Raw genomic sequence first — 22,348 nt, forward strand, 5'->3', positions numbered from 1 at the left:
GTGTTCTGTCACACCCCAGCAGCCTTACAATATTCCCCCCTGTGTCTGAGCAAAGTTGAACGGGTTCTGCTCCTTGCTCCCAAGATCCTAACAAATACACAGTGCAGCCTGGGAGGGGGGCCCCACTCACCCAAGCTCTGTAGCCTGCCTGAGAAGGTGCCAATGCCTGCCTACTGTCGCGCGTGGCACCACACGACGGCCCACCATGCTCCCAGGGCCCTGCAGGTCTAAGCCAAATCAGGTGTCAGGTGCCCAGCTCCTTACCGGCAGGCACAGGGCTCCCCCGATGGAGATCAGTCCAGCCATAAAGCCCAGCACCATGGCAAGCCACGGAGAAGTGATCAGATGACACGAGGTACCCACAGCCACGCCTCCAGCCAGTACCGCATTGTGGATATGAGTCTGCAGAGAAACAGCTTGTGGGCGAATGAAATGAGGTCCAGAGAGGACAGCATCTTTTTTTTTAATTCTTTTTTTTTTTTAAAGATTTAATTTATTTATTTGATCGAGATCACAAGTAGGCAGAGAGGCAGGCAGAGAGAGAGGAGGAAGCAGGCTCCCTGCTGAGCAGAGAACCCAATGTGGGGCTCGATCCCAGGACCCTGGGATCATGACCCGAGCCAAAGGCAGAGGCTTTAACTCACTAAGCCACCCAGGTGCCCCGAGAGGACAGCATCTTGCTCAGGCTCACTCTGTAAGCTGGTAGCCAGTGACACTGTGATGTCTTCCCTGCTTCACTGACCCTGAAACCATCCTCTTCTCTCTGCTGAGACTATATGACCTTCATCAGTGGTCTTATCTTATGCCACTTCTCAGGCTCAGGGAGCAGTCACCCTGATGAGGAGGCATTGAACTTGAAAATGTATCCTAGCCACCCTCACACCTGTTAGCGATATGTCCTTGGGCATTGAGCCATTCATGCTTCAACTTTTCCTCCTCTCTCTCTGCCTGCCTCTCTGCCTACTTGTGATCTCTGTCTATCAAATAAATAAATAAATCTATCAAATAAATCTTTAAAAAAAAAAAGAATTAAAAAAAAGATGCTGTCCTCTCTGGTTTTGATTGTACCTGCTTAATACCACCATTGTAAGACTAAATGAGTTACCACATGGAAGACTCTGGGTCAAGGGCTCAAGAAATATAAGCCAGGGTGCCTGGGTGGCTCAGAGGGTTAAAGCCTCTGCCTTCAGCTTGGGTCATGATCCCAGGGTCGTGGGGTCGAGCCCCACCTTGGGCTCTCTGCTCAGCGGGGAGCCTGCTCTCCCCCCCCACACTCTGCCTGCCTCTCTGCCTACTTGTGTTCTCTGTCTGTCAAAAAAAACATAAAATCTTTAAAAAAAAGAAATATAAACCATTATTATTGTTTTTACTATTTTTATCATTATTATTGACTATTTGGTGCTTATGCCCCCCTGTCCTACTACCCAGCTTTAATCAGCTAGCTCTCGTTCCTGGGTCTCATTTCCACTATGAACTTTTTTCCTCCAGAACTGGGGCCTTGCTTTGCTCTCATGCTACCTCCCTCTGCCCTCTCAACTCCAACCAGGTCTGGGCTCTGGGGCCTGGGACCAGCTTCTGGGCTTCCCTGACCTTCGGGCTATACCTGCCTCCCTAGATGTCCCCACCTTTTCTGATCCGACTCCCTGCCACCATGGAGCTCCCCCAGAAAGACACCCACTCCCCCTAGTGCTTAACCTGTCACTCATGGCCGTGTTCTGTCCACTCTCGGCCCTGTTGTCTCTCTAGACTTTTCCCCACCACCTCTGGCTGGCTGGCGTCATAGCTGAATATCATGGAAACTTGTTTCATCTTTAGCTCTATCCTTTCCCTCATCTCTCTCGCTCTCCTCGAAACTCACACAGTCTCCTGGCTACACTGATAACATGGCTAATGTTTGCTCAGCGCTATATCCCCCATAGAGCATGTCATGTGCATTGTCTCTTAATTCCCACTTTACACATGAGTTAGTTGTGGCTCCCAAAGTTTAAAAGGCTTGACCAGGGTCACACAGCGAGGGGGATGACATCCTTCTTTACCTCCAATTCTATTCATCCCATTCTTGAAATATCTCAAGGGAAAGAATAAGCCTGCCTGATTCTATTCTAGCTTTTCTCTGCTGACTCTTGCTCATGGTGGCCGGTAACCAGCAGAAACGGGGTTCAAACATGGGTCTGTTTGGTGTCAACACTGATAGACTTAATCACTCCCCTCAGAGAGCCTTGGATCATTTCCTAGTCTCCAAATTCCAGGTCCCATTTTGATAAGCCAGTACCCCTTCTGATACCCCAAGACACTGCAGAAAAAGCTCTGCCACCCACAGTAATGTTTCCCACCCTGCAGGGCTTGTTCTGGGACAGGGGGCATGGATATTTGTCCAGCCTAGAAGACCTGAGTGTTGCCCGAGGGGGAGGGCCGTCCTCACCATGTTGATCTTCCTTTGGGAGTGAGCCAAGACTGACACAGAGATGGCTGTCACCGTGCTGGCCGCGAGAGCATAGTAGGTGCTGAACACGGCATTCTTCCTTTCTGTTGGAGAATCCAACAGAGCAGAGTTGAAACTCGGCCAGAATATCCACAAGAAGAGGGTTCCTGGGGGTCAGAGAGGGTCATTGGCCACAGGCAGCCCTGCTACCCCAAACCCTGAGCCTGCAGGGGCTTCCTAGAACAGGCAAGTCTCAGCTTTGTCCCTTTTTAGCTCTGTGACTTTTGGGGCAAATCATGTCTCCTCTGAATTCCCAAGTTGATAGGGCCCAGCTAACATATTTTACAGGCAAAAACACGAAGGCCCAGAGAGTTGAAATCATCAACCCCTAGGCCTCCCGAGCCCAGCCTGTGATGGCCAAATGCTTATTCTGAAAACGTGATGTGCCACTTTGATTTGGCCTCCTGGCTGGTTGTTGGGTCACCTACCATCCAGCTCACTGCCCGATTTCCTCTTGGCCTCTCCCACAGTCTAGCTTCTGCCTTTCTGCTCTTGCTCTGCCTAATAACACCTGTACTACTGTTCTCTTCCCCGTGCTATCCCTCTGTCCACAGCTGGCCTCTGCTTTCTCCAGTTGTCCAGTTCCCTCCCTTCACATGAAGACAAAAAGATGAGACAAATCGATTTAAACTCAAGGGTAAGTAGTGGCCCATCTCCTGTGGATATTTGTGAAGAGCCTTGCCCTAGAAGGGATTGTGAATCCATCCAACACTACTTGGGGAGCTAAGTCATCAAGGAGTGGCTCCAAGCACCCCAGGCAGGTTGGTAAAGGAGGGAGATTTTCCCACAGAGCCAGTGGAGAGCCTCCCATTCACTCCCCGGGTTGGGACCCCCCCCACCCCACCCCCCACAACCCCACCTTGTCCTCACCCAGCATGGTAAACAAACTGGACCTCTTTTCTGTCTGAGTCTTCTCCTGCACCACTGTCTCATTCAGAGACCTCGAGAGGAACCAGGCCACCATCAGCCCAAAATAGGTCGCAAACACGTGGATGTGCATCATGCTTACGTGGGCGTCCACCTGCAACAAAGCCAGCAGGGCATGAGCGCCGGCAGCCTTCGCACATGCGCCAACTGCCTGTACCTTGGAGACCATTCGGAGCTTCACCTAAGCTCAGGAGGTGTGTCTTGGAATCACAGCATTGGTGTTTGGAGCTTCCCCTGCCTAGCAGCTCCCTTTTCAGAGGGGACCTAGGAGCAGCCACATACTTATTCCAAAGAAGTTGCTGGTTGGCCTTATCAGTAGCTATTCACCGTTTTTGGCTGAGATCTATTTAGGGGAGACAAAAAGTCACGTGGATGCGCACCCCCACTGCTTCCTACCTTTCAGCAGAAATTATGGAGCGATGAGGGATATAAACGTGGTAGCAGGAAGCAGCCAGACTTGTTATAATACCAAACTTGCGCCTTTAGTAAATTCCTGACATGGGCTAATTTTGCTTTATGAATATCAAAGTTAGTATCAAATAACCACTTATTGGACTATTAGCAAGTCCTGTCAACTCTGCCTTCAAAAGATATCCAGAATTGGCAGAATTGTATCCACCAGCTTTCACTGACCCCACCTTGATTTAAGCCCCACCATCACTACCCCCAAATTATTGCAGTAGCCTTCTAACTGGTCTCCCCATTTCCACCCTTGTCCCTGCACAACTATTTTCCACACAGTAGCCAGAGTGACCCTACCAACATCTATGTCAGCTCACGGCCATCTCTGCTCAGAATTTTCCAATGGTTCCTCTCTTGCTCAATTCAAAGTCTGTGTTCTGGCTATGACTGGTAAACCCTGTGTGACCTGCTCTCCCCTAACCTCCCTGACTTCATTTCCTGCTCCACTGCTGACACACTCTCCTCGCTCTTTCTCAAACCCATTGGCATGCTCCCACATCAGTCTCACTTCACTCTGGCCTTTCCAATGCCTGGAATGCAAGGTGGAGGAGTGGCCCACCAGGGGTGCAGACAGTAAGTGCATGCATTGTCTGGAGAGAATTTAAAGCAATAATAAAAGCTATTAAAAGTCTGTCTGCTTTTTATTACCACCACCCGCCAACAATTCTAAGCAGTGTGGGTGATAAAATACTCCTGTAAGAGGCAGGCCATTCCCACCCCGCTGCCCTTGACCTGCCACTGTGCTCAGACAACCACTTGGCTTGTGCACTCTTTGCCTTCATGTTTAGCTCAAAATTATTTACTAGAGGAAGCCTTCCTTGGCCACCTTATCTAACATTTTATCCCCCCTCAACTCTTCTTAGTCCCTTTCTCATTTTATTTTTTCCCTATGATACTTATCACTATCTAACATGCTGTACGGTTTTCCTATGTGATTGCTTATTGGCTATCTTTCCCTCTGGAATGGAAGGTCCACCACAGTTGGATTTTTCCACTGCAGAAAATATGCCCCGTACATAATAGGCGCGGGATAAATATCTGTGAAAGGAATGAATGAATGGGAAGGATACATTCACACATTTCAGGCATACATGAAAATGAAGTTGCCTGTAGTCTTGCATTTTTAATGTTCGAGGTCCGCTCCGGAAATCCAGGGAACACACGTGGGGACGACTGATCTGGAACCCTGAACTCGTTTCTGGAGTTGCCACCACTGAAACAGCTCTGGTTGCTGTCTACGGTTTTCCCCCCAGCCTTTCCACTCAATAAACCCCGGCTGAACGGACGTCTTGAGGTGAAGCAGCCAACCCTCAAAATCAGTGCTTGAACGCTCCCCTGCACCAACTAAACTAGAAAGTCAACGCCGCAAAGAGAGAAGATAGATGGCTTTGCATCACTGCGGCCTTTTAAAGTAGGAAAACTTTTACCACGCACCGCCTGCAGCGACCAGTTCATCTCTGGGAATTTACCTCTTGCCACGTGTTCACCGCATGACCCCGCCCCCCACGCTTGCTGCAGCTGATTGGACCAAAGCAGACACGTGGCGGCGTGAGCCAATCAGGTTCTTTCTTACTGGACTGTAGAACTGGGACCAGCTGATGGGGAAGAGCGTTGTTTCCCGCAGGATCTGGTAGTTAGAATCCCAGAAACGAAAGGGGTGGGAGAGAGCATGTTCTCCACTGAAGAGAATGCTGATGTGCCCAGAAGTTAGATGTAGGGAGAGAAATAGAACAAAAAATGGAGAACATGAACTACCTGGGATTTTAAAAGACTTCTCATAAGCAATTCCAGTCCTGAGTCTGGCTGTGATTGCTGGCTGCTATTCCTGCCCACTCTCTGCCTAAAAAAAGCTGCAGTGCAGCTTTCTTCCTTGAAACCAAGGAGTTGCAGTTAGCCCTTATGGTAAGCAGAGAGAAAAAGCAAAAAATGAAAGTATATCTGCGTGACTCTGTGAGCCCATAGTGAAATGAATGAATGAAGGAATGAATGAATGAATGAGTGCATGCATGCCTGAATGGAGAAGAAAAGTAAGTTCTTTCTTACAGCGGAATGCTAACTAACGGTGGTGGAGGGGAAGATGGAATTAGAAAACCAGTATTGGAGGCGCCTGGTTGGCTGAATCCCTAGAGCATGCGACTATTGTTCTGGTAGTTGTAGTTTTGAGGCCTATGTTGGGTGTAGAGACTAATTAAAAATAACATTTTTTTTAAAGATTTTATTTATTTATTTGATAGACAGAGAACACAAGTAGGCAGAGAGGCAGGCAGAGAGAGAGAGAGAGAGAGAGAGAGGGAGAAGCAGGCTCCCTGCGGAGCCAAGAGCCTGATGCGGGGCTCAATCCTAGGACCCTGGGATCATGACCTGAGCCGAAGGGAGAGGCTTAACCCACTGAACCACCCAGGTGCCCCCTTTTCATTTTTTTTTTTTTTTTAAGATTTTCTTTATTTGTTTGAGAGAAAGAGAGAGAGCATGAGCAGGGGGAGGGGTGGAGGAAATGGGAAAAGCTGACTCCCTGCTTAGTGGGAAGCCCAATATGGGGATTTTTCCCCGGCACCCTGAGATCATGATTGAGTCAAAGTCAGATGCCTAACCAACTGAACCACCCAGGTACCCCCCCCCACCACCAAAAAAGACAAAGAAAACCAATATTGACAATCATCTAATTGATTCAGGCAAAAAACAAAAACAAAAAACAACAGATGCTAAAGTCAGTGGGTGAAAGTTTGATAAGAAACAGGATCTGACACACTGTTGTCTCCCTCACACAATGCTTATTAATTACAAAGGGGAAAATAGTAACTTGACAATGGAAAAGCCTGGACATCTTAACAGGTGACCAGAATTAACATCCTTAGTAATGGGCCCAATGGACAACATGTGTCTCTTGATACATGCACTGAGAAGGACACAACATCACTTCTTCTGTGTGATTCCTGCCAAAAATGCACACCTTCCAACTAATCATGAGGAGACAGTAGACAAACCCACATCCTACAAAATAAATGGCTTGTAACCTCAAAACACATCAAGTTCATGAAATACCAAGAAAAACAAAGAAACTTCAAGATTGAAAAAGTTTAAGGAGGCATGAGAACTGAATGCAAAGTGTGATGGACCAAAAAGATAGATAGATAGATAGATAGATATATCGCTGTAAGAGAATGTTATTGGGAAAATTGGTGAAATTTGAATAAGATGATATTATGTCAGTATTAATTTCCAAGGTTTGTTAATTAAACTTGATTATGTAAAAGACTGTCCTTGATTTTTTTTTTTAAAGGTTTTATTTAATCATTTGACAGAGAGAGGGAGAGAGAGCACAAGCAGGGGAAGCGGCAGACAAAGGGAGAGGAAGAAGCAGGCTCCCCGCTGAGCAGGGATTCCCTACATGGAGCTCGATCCCAGGACCCCAGAATCATGACCCAAGTGGAATGCAGATGCCTGACCAACTGAATGACCCAGGTGCTTCAAGAATGCCCTTGTTTATAGGAAATATAGGCTGAAGTAGTTAGGGGTTAAAATAAAGTCATATAGACAGATAAAAAGAACCAAAAATTAGTAAATAATAAGAACTTCAAATCTAAGGTTCTAGACCATTGTTCCTTTTTTTTTTTTTTGGAATATTTTATTTATTTATTTGACAGAGGGACCGTGAGAGAGGGTACACAAGCCAGGGGAGAGAGAGAGGGGAGAAGCAGGCTTCCCGCTGAGCAGGGAGTCTGATGCAGGGCTCAGTCCCAGGACCCTGGGGTCATGACCTGAGCCGAAGGCAAATGTTTAACGACTGAGCCACCCAAGCGCCCCTAGACCATTGTTCCTTTTCCCTCCCCAAATATCTCCAGCACCCTTGAAGGATGCACCGGCAGACTACACTCCTGGCTGATTATCCACCTGCCTCTTGGTCTCTAAGGATTTCAGCACCTGCCTTACCATCTTTCTCTCCATCACCCCTCCAGGTCATCATCTTGATCCATCCAACTCTCTCTCTCTGTTCCTTGACCCTGTCTCTTCTAATAACTTGCCAACATTAGACTTCTGCCACCCATATGCCCTGTCAAACCTTAGACCTTGTCATCACGAGTGACTACACCACCACCAGTTAAAACCATTAGGTTGCTATATTTAAACACTTAATATAGATCACAATTTTGGAACCCCATTTGGGTCTGTTTTCATAATTTTGAAATCCCAGAAACTCCACCAAATGGAGGTAGTACCCACACCCGTCCACCTCCACACCCCTCCTCTCCAAAGCCCCCTCCTCCCAGCACCGTGACTCACATTGAGGTAGTGCCTGTCAATCATCATCATGGTGACAAAGACCGTCACCTCCACCAATGCCATCAATGTCAGCTGCAACAGGTTGGTCTTCCCCAGCACGGCACCCACTGAGATGAGCACAGACATAGCACTCATGGTGGCTAGCTTAATTCTGGGAGAGAGAGAGACAGGAATGACCGAAAAGGATCCTCTCATTCATTACTCATTCATTCACTCATTCAACAAGCCTGGCACTGTCTAAAAAACTAGGGACACGGTAGGAGAAGAAGGAGACAAGATTCCATCCTAATGGGAACTGATGCTGCCCCATCTGGGGTCTCCGTGGGCTTCTTCCCCCATCAGGGTGGCATCAGGGCGATAAATTGATATGCACATACTCACACCGAGGCCATTCTGAATTTCTCGTAGGAATATCATGGTGAGTTACAGAGGCTGATGTTCCCTCAAGAACCTCTTCTAGTGTCTGACAACTGGGTTTCTGCCCACGGCTTCTCTTCTGTCTGCATCTCACAAAGATGCTCAATAGAGGGCGCTCTTCACCTGCTGGCCTGCCAGCCATTCAGCCACCCGCCTCCGTTTCCTTAGTCATGGAGACAGTTTAGAAGTAGGACAAGCCTGCTTCCAGTCCCAGCTTTTTCACTTGAGCAACTATTTAATCTCACTGAGCCTGTTTCTTCATCTGTAAAATAGGAGTGATGATAATATTTATCTCATGGTAGTGCTGTGGGGATTAGAAGGAATATCTGTGCTTGTGTGTCCAGCTCTGTGATTGGCACAGAGAACCAATTCAGGAGTAGAAGCCCGCATTATTAGCACTACTGCTGATTCCTTCCTTTCCTTGACAAATGAGCTAGCTCAATATGGGGATTTAGGAGAAAACAGTTCATTTTCAAGGCACTTGTGATCCAGCTGTGGAGATGGGGCTGACATTGTGAGTCTGTCTGCTAAGACTATCCATGATATTACATGGCTAGAGGGGTTCCCTGGAGGAAGAGAGCAATGTGTACTGGACTCATCAGGGAGGGCTTCCTGGGGGAGGTGGCAATGAGCAGAATAATCATAGTGGTTAAACCAGCCCACTCTCTCCAGTCACCGTGCTCTGAGACCAACTCCCCTCCTTGATGCTACAACCACCACTACAAAATAATGATAATTTGTTAAGCATTATGTATAACAGGCTTACAACTACACCACCTCATTTAAGTTTTAATCTTCTAAGTGGCCCTCTAGAAATGGAGGGTACCATTCAGTACCTCTACATTACAGAAAAGGACACTGAGACTAGAATAGGCAACTCTTTTGGCCTTAACATTAGCTAATGACAAATGTGAGGTCCAAACCCAGTCGGCCTGGATCTAAAGCTTGTGTTCTGGAGTCTGGACACAGCCTCCCCAGCATTTGCTGCCAACATAGTACCTTGCTTAAGGCCCAAGGACTTCAGAGGGACAATCAGCAGAGGGCCAAGGGCCTGGAGAAGGAGTTTCTTAGGGATCAGGAGTTATTTAGAACAGGAGTTAGACAAAATTTCATTGTGACTGGCCATGTTCTGTCTTTTGGTGAGTGTTCACTTAATAGGCAAGGGTCTAGTTCAAGAGATGCGTGCGGGTGGTAGGATGTCAGACCCCAGGGGCCGGTTGGCGCTGGGGAGTTGTTGAGACTGTGAAGTGCAGTGTTCAGGAGTGCAGTCTCCAATCCAGCCAGCCTAGGTTGGTCACCCTTCCTGGCTGTGTGATCTTGGGCAAATTACTGAACCACTCTGTGCCTCAGTATCCTCATCTGTAAGGTGGAGGCCAGGCCTGTGAAGCTGTCATAAGGGTAAAATGAGTTAATATGTGTCAAGCACAGTAAGAGGGTTGCTTATGGCTGCTTATCCTCCAAGGGAGCCCTCCTGAACCTCTCAAAATACAGTGTTAAAAATATCACAACTTTCGGGGCGCCTGGGTGGCTCAGTGGGTTAAGCTGCTGCCTTCGGCTCAGGTATGATCTCAGGGTTCTGGGATCGAGTCCCACATTGGGCTCTCTGCTCGGCGGGGAGACTGCTTCCCTTCCTCTCTCTCTGCCTGCTTCTCTGCCTACTTGTACTCTCTGTCAAATAAATAAATAAAATCTTAAAAAAAAAATTCACAACTTTCAGGGTTCCTTTTATTTTCATTTTGGTTTCAATAACCATTTAGGAAGTCATTACTGCAGGAGGAAAATGAAGGACAAAGCTGAGCAGGACAGGCCCCTGCCCCGAAGGGACTGGTCATCAGTGACTCAAGGCAATTCAGTGCCAAGTCAGGCAGCACAGTGTGGGTGAGGCCAAGGGAGAAGGGGAGGACCCAGTCGGGAGGTAGGCCTGGGCCCCACCCCCTGAACCAGTCATGTCCTCAGAAAGGTCAGGAAGGAGCTCATTGTTCAAATCTGTGAAGCCAGTCCCAGTAGGGGGCACAGCTGGGAGGATCCAGGCTGTCCAGGGTGGGGCAGGGAAGCTCACTCAGGCTGCAAATGGTCTCTTCTTGTCTCCCTGGACTGAGTCAAAAACAAGTTGGCTGCTGTGGGCGAGGTACCTTAGAAGGAACAGCCCAGTTAGGCCTGCACAGTAAGGGGCAAGAGGCTGAAGGTTTGTGAGACGTTAAGCCAAGGCAGCAGAAAGGCCGGACCAAGGCCACCACTGTCAGAATTCTTTCAGACAGTAACCTTTGCCTCTTCCCAGCTGTTTTTTGGCTGTGGGAGCGGGTGAGTGGGTATCGAATCCCCATGCGGATTAGCTCTAAAACTTGTTAGAAGAAAAAATGTGGAGGGTTTTTTCAGGGCCAATAGGGAACTGACTTGTCTATGGTTCATGTCATAACCACCCTGGAGGGTGTGGGAAGGGGTTGCAGATAGTAAAAAGCTAAAACCATTGCCACCACTTAGCCGTGTGACCCTTGGCAAATGCTTTATGTTCTCTGAGCCTCTACTTCCTTGCCTCTCCACTAGTCTGACCCCTACTGGAAGGGTTAAACAAAATAACGTTTGTGCACTGCCTGGCACTGTGCCTGGCTCGTGGGGAGATGGTCAACAGCAGTGCCCAGAGGTTTAGCAGGTTTCAGAGGGATGGATGGATTGACCAGGAGAAGTGGCCGTTCCCCCAGATGCCTAAAGTGGGATTTACCATCATCTGGGCAGGACAGAGATTCGGAGTTGGATAAGAGCAAAAACACTGTACAAGGTAACTTTTACCGAGTTTCTCCTGTCAAATGCCAATGCTTTATTTATTTATTTTTTTGTCTTTTTTTTTTTTTTTTTTTTTTAGGTAGGCTCCATGCCCAACATGCAGCTTAAACTCACGCCCCTGAGATCAAGGACTGCACACTCTACCAACTGAGCCAGCCAGGTACCCCATGCTAATGCCTTTTAAAAAAAAAAGTGTACAGCTTGATGGATATCGATATCTATCCCCTTGTGTAACCATTACCCAGGATAACACAGAGAACATTTACTGTGCCTCATAAGGTTCTTTTGTGCTCCTTCCTAATCAACAACCATCACCTTCCTCTAGCAACATGGTTAATGTTGTTAGTTTTTTAGAATTTCATATATATGCATTTAAATGGATCAAAGGTAACTTAAAGGCATGGCTATTTCTTGTTCACTGACATTTGAGGACTAGGAGTACTTCTTTGGTTTCAAAAGACTGTGACATTTCTATTTTTTTTCTGTAATCTCTATTAATTTTTCTTTGAACCCGTATTGCTTGTGTAACTTTATAATATCATACTCAATCATAAAGAAAGAAGTTAGAGAGGGCTGGAGATCTGGGCCCAGGGTTGTCAGATAAAATATAGGATTCTCAATGCAATTTGAATTTTAGATAAACAGTGAATAATTTTTTAGCAGATATCCTCAATTATTGCATGGTTTCGAGGGGACTTCCTAGCTCTTCTAGAACCAGCCCTCTTGGGGCCCATACCCTCAAGGACCCAAGAAATGATATAGCTGTCATCTGGTTACCTGGACAGTTTGATGACCACCTTGTTCTGGAAGTGCTGATCCAAGAAGCCATCCATCAAGACTGCCCACTGCACCCCTAGGGCCAGCAAAAAGAGGTTGAAGGCCACACTGCTCCAGCCGTATCTCCGCAAAGACAAGTTGAGGAAGCCAAAGCCAAGGGCCGCCACGATGGTCACATCCTGGAAGACTGCCCAGGAGCAAATATGGAGAAGGAGCAAGAGAAGCAGACAAGATAGAAAGTTAGAAATCAGAAATCAGAATTTATAGAACTTACAGAATTAGAATTTACATACATTCTGTAGGAATTTACGGGACGGCAGCTGGAAGGGATCATTAAAGAGTGCTTGGGCAAGTTAGTTTTCCTCTATGAGCCTGAGTCTTCTCATCTGAATAATGGGGGCAGTGCATACCAGGCAGGGTTGAGGTAAGGATACAATGAGCTAATGCCGGGGAAACACGAAGGCAGGGAGGGCCTGGCCCATAGTGAGTGCTCAGTAATTGTGGCAATTACTGTTATCATCAAACTTAACAATACAAACATGGATAAAGCATCTGAACCAGTGCTTGACGCACAGTTGACATCGAGTAAAGGTTATCACTGTGGCTTCCGGGGAGCAGATTTTAAATTTTTTTTTTTTTTAAAGATTTTATTTATTTATTTGACAGAGAGAGATCACAGGTAAGTAGAGAGGCTGGCAGAGAGAGAGAGAGAGAGAGAAGCAGACTCCCCGCCGAGCAGAGAGCCTGATGTGGGACTTGATCCCAGGACCCTAAGATCATGACCTAAGCTGAAGGCAGCGGCTTAACCCACTGAGCCACCCAGGCGCCCAACACTGTTGTTTTTTAAAGTAATCTCTACGCCCAATGCGAGGCTTGAACTCACCACCCTGAGATCAAGAGTCATGTGCTTTCTAGCCAGCCGCCCCCGCACCCCCCACTACCCCGGTTTTAATCACGTCATACAGACCAGCCTGCTTCCTTCTCCCAGCCACCCTTCAAGGTCGGTACTATTATCACCATTTCACAGATGTGAAAACTGAGCCACAGAGGAGTTAAGTAACCTGCCTAAGTTCTCCCAGTCAGATTAAAACCCAGATGATCTGCTCTGAAGCCTGTGCCTTTACCTACACTATCTGTTCTTTGTCTTCTCATCTGTTGAATGGGAAAAATAATCACACTCTTCATCTGGGGGCCAGAATTCAATGATTATAATGTACCCAATCGCTCACTGCTTTAGCAACAAACACCAACTATTTCCCATGTACAACTGCCTGGAGAGAGAACTTGATAGAATTTGTCCCCCCATGGGTTATTATCTTTGAGTTTGGGAGGGTTTTCCTTGTTTTTTTTTTTTTTTTTTTTCTTTTTTCTTGATGTTTAAATTTTCTACAACCAGCATGCAGACAATAAAAACAAACAAAACACACACAGATGAAAAACCACACAGACTTCAAGTTTAGACAGTTCCGTTTCATCCCAGCTCTATCCTTCCCCATTAGGTTAAACCATATTAAAATTGCCAACATTTGACCATTTTTGACCTACAAAAATGGCACTTTACATGCTTCAACCTCATAGCTGCATGGCCTTGTAGGTAGCTTACTTTCCTCCTCCACTAAATAAGGGCAATCATGCCCACCTCAGAGGGAGCCGAGAGCTGAGAGGTGATGCTTTGTTCAAGGGCTTGGCATAGCACCTGGTACAAGGAGGATGCTCAGGAATGGTGGCTGTCCCCTGCTCCTGCCACCACCATCCACACCATCACAGTAATAAGAACCCACCTGGTCTCCGCTGGCTTTCAGCCCTGGCTCTGATCATGACAAGGAAACACTCATTTCCAGAACTCTCCAAAGTCTCAGAAAGCCCCTTCAAGTCACGTTTAAATTTACCTTCACTGAGAAATGCACAGGGTCTTGCGTGTTGAGACGTGGGTGGGGATTGATGCTCCCCAAACCATCTGGTCACCCCAGGACCTCCTGAGGTGGTCCTGAGGACCCTCACCCCTGAGGACCTCCAAAGGGTCTGGGAACTTGGGGAGTGGGTGAGAAACGGCATTGATTCCACTTCTTGCCCCTTCTCCTGTGCCGTGGGGGAGAGGGAGGTGCAGGCAATGTTTCTGTCTCCTGCTTACATCCTCTTAAGAGTGGGGGTGACAGGACATGTTTTGTATAGGGAGTTCCTCTTGGGATTGCTCAGATTCCTTCAGGAGCCAAGCAGGAAACTCTGTGTATGAAAGGCGCAATGCATATTTGGGAGCGGTACGGCCCGTGGCCAACTAGAGACTGCACACCCAGCCATCTCGTATTAAGTCCTGCTGTTAAAGCAAACACATCTGCCCAACAGCAGCGACACCGTATGCGTGGGGTCCACCACGTGTGTGGGGAAGCCCTTTCATTTTCCTCCCATTTCACAGAAGCAGACCAGAGAGAGCCTGTGACTTCCTCAAGACCACACAGCATGCTAGGAGCAGAGCCATTCTCTGTCCAGGTACAGTGCTCTTGTTTGCTCCCCTGAGGGACCCCATGCAGGTCCCCTCGCCTCTTGGGGCTTCAATTTCTCTCTCTGTAAACATGGGCGTGACTTGGTACTCTCCATGGCCTTCACAGCTCTGGCATATTCTGAGGAGAGAATCAATGGGTGGGGAGAAGAGGCTAACCAGGATAGGGCAGAGGTGGGGCCCTAAAGATTAGAGAGTCCGAGGATCTGGGCTGGGGGGTTTATCAGGCACAGCTGCCATCCCTGTCGCTGCTGCCAGGTGTAGGAGCTCAGGGCCTTCCTCCCCAAGGCCCCACACTGTCCCTGAGGGAGGAGCTCTGCTCCACCTGTGGGGCGAAGTCAGGGGCAGTTTCTGGGAGCTATTGACAGACAGAGCCCATTCACCCCAAATGCGTGAGTCAGTAACATGAGATTTCAGGCCTGTCTTTACTCTCTGCACCCTCCCACTACCTCACCCAGCCTCCCAGAGCTCTAGCACCACCCCCCCACTCCTCCTCAGTCTCAGCACGGGAGCCCCACTTGAGGGCTGGGTCCCAGCTCAGGGCATCCCCAGTGGTGCAAGCCTCCCCCCTCAGATTCTGCGCTTGCACCCCAGATCAGCTGCTGGGCTGATAGGCACATGGACTCTAAGGTGTTGGCTGGTGATAAGGTGTGGAAGTGCTACGGGGCCCCAAAGAGTAGGTCCCAGTGGGGAATACTACGGTTGAAGACAGTCATTCAGGAGAATGTTATGAAAACTTGCAGGAAGAGTCTAAGCTGAGGGCCTGGTGGTGTGAGAGGAGGCATTGTAGGAACGGGCACGAGTGTGGTGCCCTCTACACACCAGGCACCATTCTAGAATTCTTCTGGCTTTCACCTACTATAGCTTCATGCCGTAGGTACTATTTATTACCCACCTCTTACAGGTAGCAAAGGGAGGCCCAGAGAGGCGCTGTAACTAGCCCAGGTCACACAGCTAGCACATGGTGAGCGATCGGAATGCTGACCATCTGGGTTTAGCCACGATGCGTCATGCCTCCCCACATAGAACACGGGGTATAACGGTGAAGACTCCGAGTCAGGTTGTCAGGGCTCAGAGCCTGCCTCTACCTCTGTTTCCCAGCTTCCTAATCTGTAAAATGGGTATGAAACAATGGCACCTGCTCAGAGGATTGCTGTGAATAATTTCACTGGCTCATGCAAATCACTTAGCCTGGCACTGGATACGCAGAGTTAGTCACTATTATATTGTGCCTGCCACTTGTTGGTTATATGACTTTGGGCAAGACTGCCACCCCCTCCTCTGGCCTAGCTGCCCCTGTGATTCTAGTTCTGTGTTTCCACCCACCTCTGCTCCTTCCTCTGGTCTGTAGGCACTTAAGCACCAACAACTTGGAAGCCAGAACCAGCTTCTGGCCCTTAGGGTCTAGGCTCAACTTCCACACTCTTCTATCCACAGCTGACTGGGAAGACCTCTGATGCCCCAAACTGGGACCATCCATACAGCCCTAGGCTGACTTCCGTTTCCCAGTGGCCTCTACTCCCACCTTACCTTCACCCCTACAGCATTCTGGAATAGGAAAAAAGATGTCCCAGTCAAGGGGGCAGCCAAGGCTAAGATGTGGAACATTGTAGGATTTGGGGGTACTGTGTTTACATGTCAGTGGAAAAGCCCCTCTTGTCTTTTGGTAGCTCTCCTCCCTTTGGGGAGCAGAGGGAAGGGGGACCTGGATAGTATCCACAGTGCAAGGTCCAGTATGTTTCCCCAATGTGGCAGTCCGAGGGCAGGCTCTGTGTGTAGATGGTTATAGTAATGGCTCCCAGTGAATCATGCCTTCCAGTATAGACCTCTCCCTTCTACGTTGGGCCTTGTGATTTGCTTGGGCCAATGCAACATTAGTCAACATGTGACAGAGTTTTGAAAAGCACCCACTCATGAGGGCTTATCCTCTTTTACTGCTATAACTCTTCTGCTGAAGCATTAATCACGATCGTGAACAAATTAAATGGTTGCTTTTTTCAACCATTAAGTTTGGGGGTGGTTTGTTATGCAGCAATAGCTAGCTGCTGCACTCTACTTCTCCTAAGCATCTCGCAGTCACCTCAACCCCAAGCCCAGAATGAATATATCATCGTTCATTTACTGTCCAACCAGTTCATCCCCTTCTGCTTCTGTTCTCAGGACCTGGCACTTCCATATACCAAAGCACATGTCTGAAGCCATTCTTAAACCCCTCCTTCACATCCATCAGGTAAAACTCTTTTGATCTCCTAGATGTCTCTTGACTATTTTGACACCTTGCCTTTTCGGTGTCCCTCCCCATTTGGCCTTGTCACTGGCTGTGCAGACCAGTGGTCATCGGCGTAGGGAGCACACACCTCAGAAGGTGCTCCAGATGATCCCCAGGGGCTCCTGGAAGAAGATACGAGTCCTTCCAGTTTTTATAAAACTATAAGAAATTGAAGTCTATTCAAATGAACACTCTTAATCTGTCTTTATGTGTGCTCATTCATTCAAACCTTCCAACAATAAATTGAAAAAGTACTGTTGTCACGTGACCCAGGTTGAAATAGAGGCCAAGGGAGATAGAATAATTTGCCCAAGGTCTTGCAGCTAAGGGGCAGAGGCTTAAATCAGAGGTTAAATCAGTCTGGCTCCCGCATTTCTCAAACTCTCGTGTGGGTAAGAATTGCTTAGAGGGCTTGGTAAAACACGGTGTGCTGGGGCCCACCCTGAACATTTCTGATCAGGAGATATGGATCAGGGCCCAGGAATCTGCATTTCTAACACATTCCTGAGCTGTTAGTGACTGAGGGGGGTAGTCTGGGGACCACACTCTGGGAATCACTGATCTGGGCTATCCTACCTCCAAAGGCCTTGGTGAAGTTTGCAGCTCTGTAAGTATTTAAGACCCACAGACCCAGGAACCTTCCCTGCTTGCTCAGGATGTCAGACAGTTTCTAGTCTCCTAGCTTTGGAAGGGGTCCCGAGGGAATGTTGGGCCCCCAGGGAAGAGGGTGATGTGTTTCTCTGTATTCATCAGGTTGCAATGAATGGCAGGGTTTTGTTTGGCTTTTTGTTTTAAATTCGATTCTTTATTATGGAAAACATTAAGCATATTCAAAAATAGAGTTGCATGGTGAATGTCCTGTACCCATTCCCAGGTTTGATGACTGTCACACAGGGCCGATCTGTCTGGTTTTTATTATCTTTTCCACTTCTTTCCTTTTTTTTTTTTTTTTTTTTCTTCTTTCTGGCATAAGGCAAGCCCCGGCCATTGCTTCATTTCAATACACCTCTCTAGCAGATAGGGTCTTAAAAAAAAGCCCCATCATGCTATTATCAGACTTAACAAAACTGACAACAATTCCTGTATACCATACGGGATTCATGCTGATTGCCTCAAAAATGTCTTTTTGGAATTGGCTGCTTTAAATAACATTGAGTTCACATTGACTGGATTAGATCAAGTGAATTGACACATTAGGTAACCTAGTTTTAGCTCAACTAACCTTCACATAATGGACTAACAACACCTGCCTAAAACCACAGAATGAAGACAAAACCATAATGGCAGCCAAGCATATGAAAAAAAAGGGCAGAGCGATGTTTCTTGTGCAAACCCTTCATCTGTCACATTCAAGGTTAAAAAAAGTCAGTCTAATTAGATCTGACAAGAAGTCAACCAGAAGAATTTGCAGTTATCAAGAAGAATCTAGGAATGGATTTACAGCCACTCTCAGTAATGGGAACAATGGACCTTGCCTTGAGATTGACTGGCACCATCAATCATCAGTAATTTGAAAATATTGTATATTTCATTCGACCTCTTCCAAATTTTCTAATTTGTGTGTATTCTTACGATGTACAAAACGTATTCATGCAGCAGTACTAGGTGATGACATGTAAGTATGGTACATGCTTGAAAGATGGTGTATGTGATCAGAAGCATTTGAAGCCCTCTGGTCCATACTACACACAAGCCATATGCTGGTCTCCCACCTCAAGTCATGGCCCTTTCCCTTACCCATCCCCCCATTAGCCCTGGAATGGCTTTCTCCATAACCTGAACCCAAACTCACCAAACCCTTGCTTCCTATCAGCTCAGCAGCAAGATGGTCAGGCTCCTTACTCAACCCAGTGGGTCCATGATGCCCTACTGCCTTTTTTGGGCTCCAATGTTGCAATATTAAGCCCTAACCTAGTCCACTCCAAGGAGTCCACACACCAACTCTTGCTGTCCTCTCACTCTGGATGATGATCCATTTTCACATGGTTAACTCCTACCAAGCCTCCAAGACATGGCTGGTCAGTTACTTCCTTCTAGAAGCCTTCCCTGACACCATCAACTCTCCTGCCTGGGTTATGAGCTCTCCTCTGTGCTTCCATGTAAAGTGAGTGTCCGAAGACACTTTTTTTCTTTCTTTCTTTCTCTTTTTTTTAAGATTTTAGATTTTTATTTATTTGGGAGAGGGAGAAGCAAACTCCCCACTGAGCAGGGAGCCCAAAGCAGGGCTCGATACTAGGACCTGAAGATCATGACCTGAGCCATAGGCAGATGCTCAACCATCTGAGCCACCCAAGTGCCCTGAGGACACTTTATTTCTGTGTAAGCAGCAGAGCAGAGGGGATGAAGAACGTGCACCCTGGTGCCAACATACAGAGTTGAAATACTGGCTCCTACACCCACTGGTTATGTGAAAAGTGACTCAAGCTCACTGGAAAATGGGGCAGTGAAGCATAGTGGTTAAGGGCATGGAAACTAAAACCAGGCTGTGCAAATTTCAATTTGCTGTGCTGTCCTAGTTGAGTGACTTTGTGCAAATTATTCAACGTCCATGTGCCTCATTTCCTTATATGAAAAACAGATCATAATCGTACTGCCTCATGGGATTGTTGTCAGGGTTCAATCTAAAGCATTGAAACTGTGCCTAGTACATAGTAAGAGTTCAATAAATATTAATTGATTAGCCCATGTCTAGATCCCCCACTGGTTGTAATACAGGGTTGAATGAATACATGCGTGAATGAATGGCATGCATTGAATTACATTGTATTGGACTGGAAAGAATGAAAGTGAAGTGAAATGAACTTCAGTTTGGCTAAGCCTTGTTCGTCAGGCACTAAGGGCCCCTCTCTGGGCGGGTTACTGAGCTAGTGCAGAGGCTTCTCTCCCCAGGTCATCTTTTTGTCCCGCTTACTGCTGCCGAGAGCCCAGCGAGGCTTTTCCTCTGCTTTCAGCTAACTAGCCAGTTAATGTCACTCAGGAAGAAGTGAGCACTCAACCAGACTAGGGCTTCAGCTTTGTCTCAGGGAGGACACTCAACAAGGCCCATCCATTATCATAGATAAGAGACTGGCCCAGTGAGATGCTTGAAACTCATCTCGATTTTTTTTTTTTTTAAAGCAAAAGCCACACCACTGGGGACATATGTCTTGTTTACAGTTGTTCTCATCACAGTCTGTGAAAATTTTTAGCTGCATATAAAATCACAACCATCCTACACTCCTCTTCAGCCATACCTTATGGCCCTGGATTTGCAAACAGAATGTAGACTTCCCAGCCAATGAGTGAGAAGGAGAAGCCTGGGGCTGGGGGAGGGGCAACAGAGTCACGCTACCAAAAGGAGGGTGGTACAGAAATGAGCAAAGAGACACACACACACACACACACACACACACACACAAAAGCAAACAAAAACTAAAAGCCGAACAATGTGAAATTCCTCGCTGCTCGGGAGAAAGAGGAGGAAGGGACAGAAAAGCAGAGACTTAACGAAGACCATTTGGCAAAGGAAATTCTAGAAAAACAGAATAGGAGACCCCTCACTGCCCTGAAAAATCAAGGAAGGCTTCATGGAAGAGATGTCCACGCTGGTCCTTAAAGGGGGAGCCTAAGTTGTTGGCGCAACCTATAGGAGAAGGTGTGGGAACCCATTTATTCGGAGACTTTGTGGAGAGGAACATGTAGGCCCCTGGAGGACCACGGACCTTCTCACTTCCCCTGTTCCTGCTATTCGCCTCTGTGACCACCTCCCCTCTGGACACTCACCTCGAAAAGTCCTCATGAGCTGCTTCGGCGGATCCTGTGACAAAGTGTCGTAGGAGGTGAAAAAGAAGAAGATGACAACGAGAGCCGCCTCCAGCATTAGGGTCCACAGGGGCAGGCAGCGCCGCATAGATGGTGGGTACTTAGAGCCCATCCTGTGTCCGTGTGTGTCTGTGTGGCACCTGCACCCGCTCCAGGCATCACCCCTCTGCCCCCACCCGCACTCCAGGGAGCGATAGCGGAGATACCCGCCAAAAACCTTATCTCGGGCCGCAAGGCTGGCTTTGTTGGCCTGTTGAGGGAGTTAACACAGAAGCAGAGGGACTAGGACGGGCAGGGGAAGAAATGCATTTATTCCAACGCGACCCCATTCATCCAATCACTCACTTATTTGTTCATTCAGCAAGCAGTTGCTACGTTCCTACTCTAGGGCAGGCACGGTGTGCAGTTTCCAAGAGGGCGTCCATTCCCTGGGCACCCACCCAAGAGAACCCTCCTTTGCTCTTGACTTCAGTTTAACCTCCCCATCTCCTTACAAGGTGGAGAGTGGATCAGCACTCCTCATTTACAAATGGGGAAACGGAACCTCAGGGGGAGCTTTGGATTGACAAAATTTCTCTTTTAAAACCTTACCCAGTGAACTCTTACTAAGAATGTATTGAATGAGAATGAATGAAGTGAAAGCAAAAACACTAAGTCCTGAGGAAGATCCAGACAGAACCCCTGGGGAGCTAACTCTGTAGAGTTACATGGTTGGAATTATTTATATTTGGATCTGTATTTAAATCTACTTGTTTGTAAATCTTTTTTTTTTTTTTAAAGATTTTATTTATCTATTTGACAGAGAGAGATCACAAGTAGGCAGAGAGGCAGGCAGAGAGAGAGAGAGGAGGAAGCAGGCTCCCTGCTGAGCAGAGAGCCCGATGCGGGACTCGATCCCAGGACCCTGAGATCATGACCTGAGCCGAAGGCAGCGGCTTAACCCACTGAGCCACCCAGGCGCCCCTTGTTTGTAAATCTTTTAAGGGTAGGTGGGGAAGAAGAAAGGAGGCTTGGGTCCAGCTCTAGTAAAAAGCTGGTGGGAGTCCTGCCCAAGCCCTAGGCTGTAGCTGTCTCCAAGTCCGGTCACCTCTTCACAAAGCAACCCAGGACTCTGCCTGGGGCATATGTACTTATAGTATCTGAGGCAGGCCACCAGCTTCAGGACCCCTGTCCCAAAGCAGGGGGCAGGCAGTCCCCTGAAATGCGCTTTAGGGTACCTGGGATCCAGTTCTGACCCTGCAGCTAACTTTTGTAGTCCCCATCCATGGGCCTAGCAGATGGTCTGATCTATAATAAGCATAAAGAAAGGGAGGGAGGGAGAAAGGAAGGGAAGGATTGAAATTTTCTTACCTTCTACACTGGCTGCAGCTTCTGGCCTTTGAGTGTAGACTGAATTTATGGGGCCTCAAGTAATAAAACTAGACTAGGAATTGTAGGGAGGCAGATTTTGGCCCACCATGGGTGGATTCTTTATTGACCCATTACGGTTGTCCAGAGAAACAGGCTATTCATGTGGTAGTGAGCACCCTGTCCCTAGCGGAATGCAAACAGAAGCTGATGGTTACATGTCAGCAAAGTCTTGGAAGTGATTCATATGCAGTGTGCAAGAGATTTTAATCACCCAGAAGAATCTTGTCATTCTGTTTTTAGATGA

The 22,348-nt window shown here is 47.6% G+C and overlaps 1 protein-coding gene across 3 annotated transcripts in view; it reads right to left on the minus strand.

The window, feature by feature from the left end:
• RHCE (Rh blood group CcEe antigens) overlaps positions 1-20,867 on the minus strand; it is a 37,090-nt gene extending 16,223 nt beyond the window's left edge. Inside the window, exons 1-6 of one of the 3 annotated variants that reach the window (XM_004741140.3) lie at positions 20,656-20,867; positions 12,128-12,314; positions 8,153-8,303; positions 3,353-3,503; positions 2,423-2,589; positions 265-402 (exon numbers count right to left, since the gene is read on the minus strand). In XM_004741140.3, the coding sequence (XP_004741197.1) occupies positions 265-402; positions 2,423-2,589; positions 3,353-3,503; positions 8,153-8,303; positions 12,128-12,314; positions 20,656-20,806 (945 nt within the window). In that variant the 5' untranslated portion in view covers positions 20,807-20,867. Of the gene's footprint in view, positions 1-264; positions 403-2,422; positions 2,590-3,352; positions 3,504-8,152; positions 8,304-12,127; positions 12,315-14,016; positions 14,395-20,655 lie in introns of those variants that run through there. The other 2 variants (XM_045063981.1, XM_013047477.2) reach the window with 2 other exon arrangements.
• Between the last annotated feature and the right edge of the window lie 1,481 nt (positions 20,868-22,348).

Source organism: Mustela putorius, unplaced genomic scaffold (genome assembly GCF_011764305.1).
Source record: "Mustela putorius furo isolate JIRA1106 unplaced genomic scaffold, ASM1176430v1.1 tig00003853_pilon_pilon_pilon, whole genome shotgun sequence".
In the NCBI taxonomy this organism is placed as follows: Eukaryota; Metazoa; Chordata; class Mammalia; order Carnivora; family Mustelidae; genus Mustela; species Mustela putorius.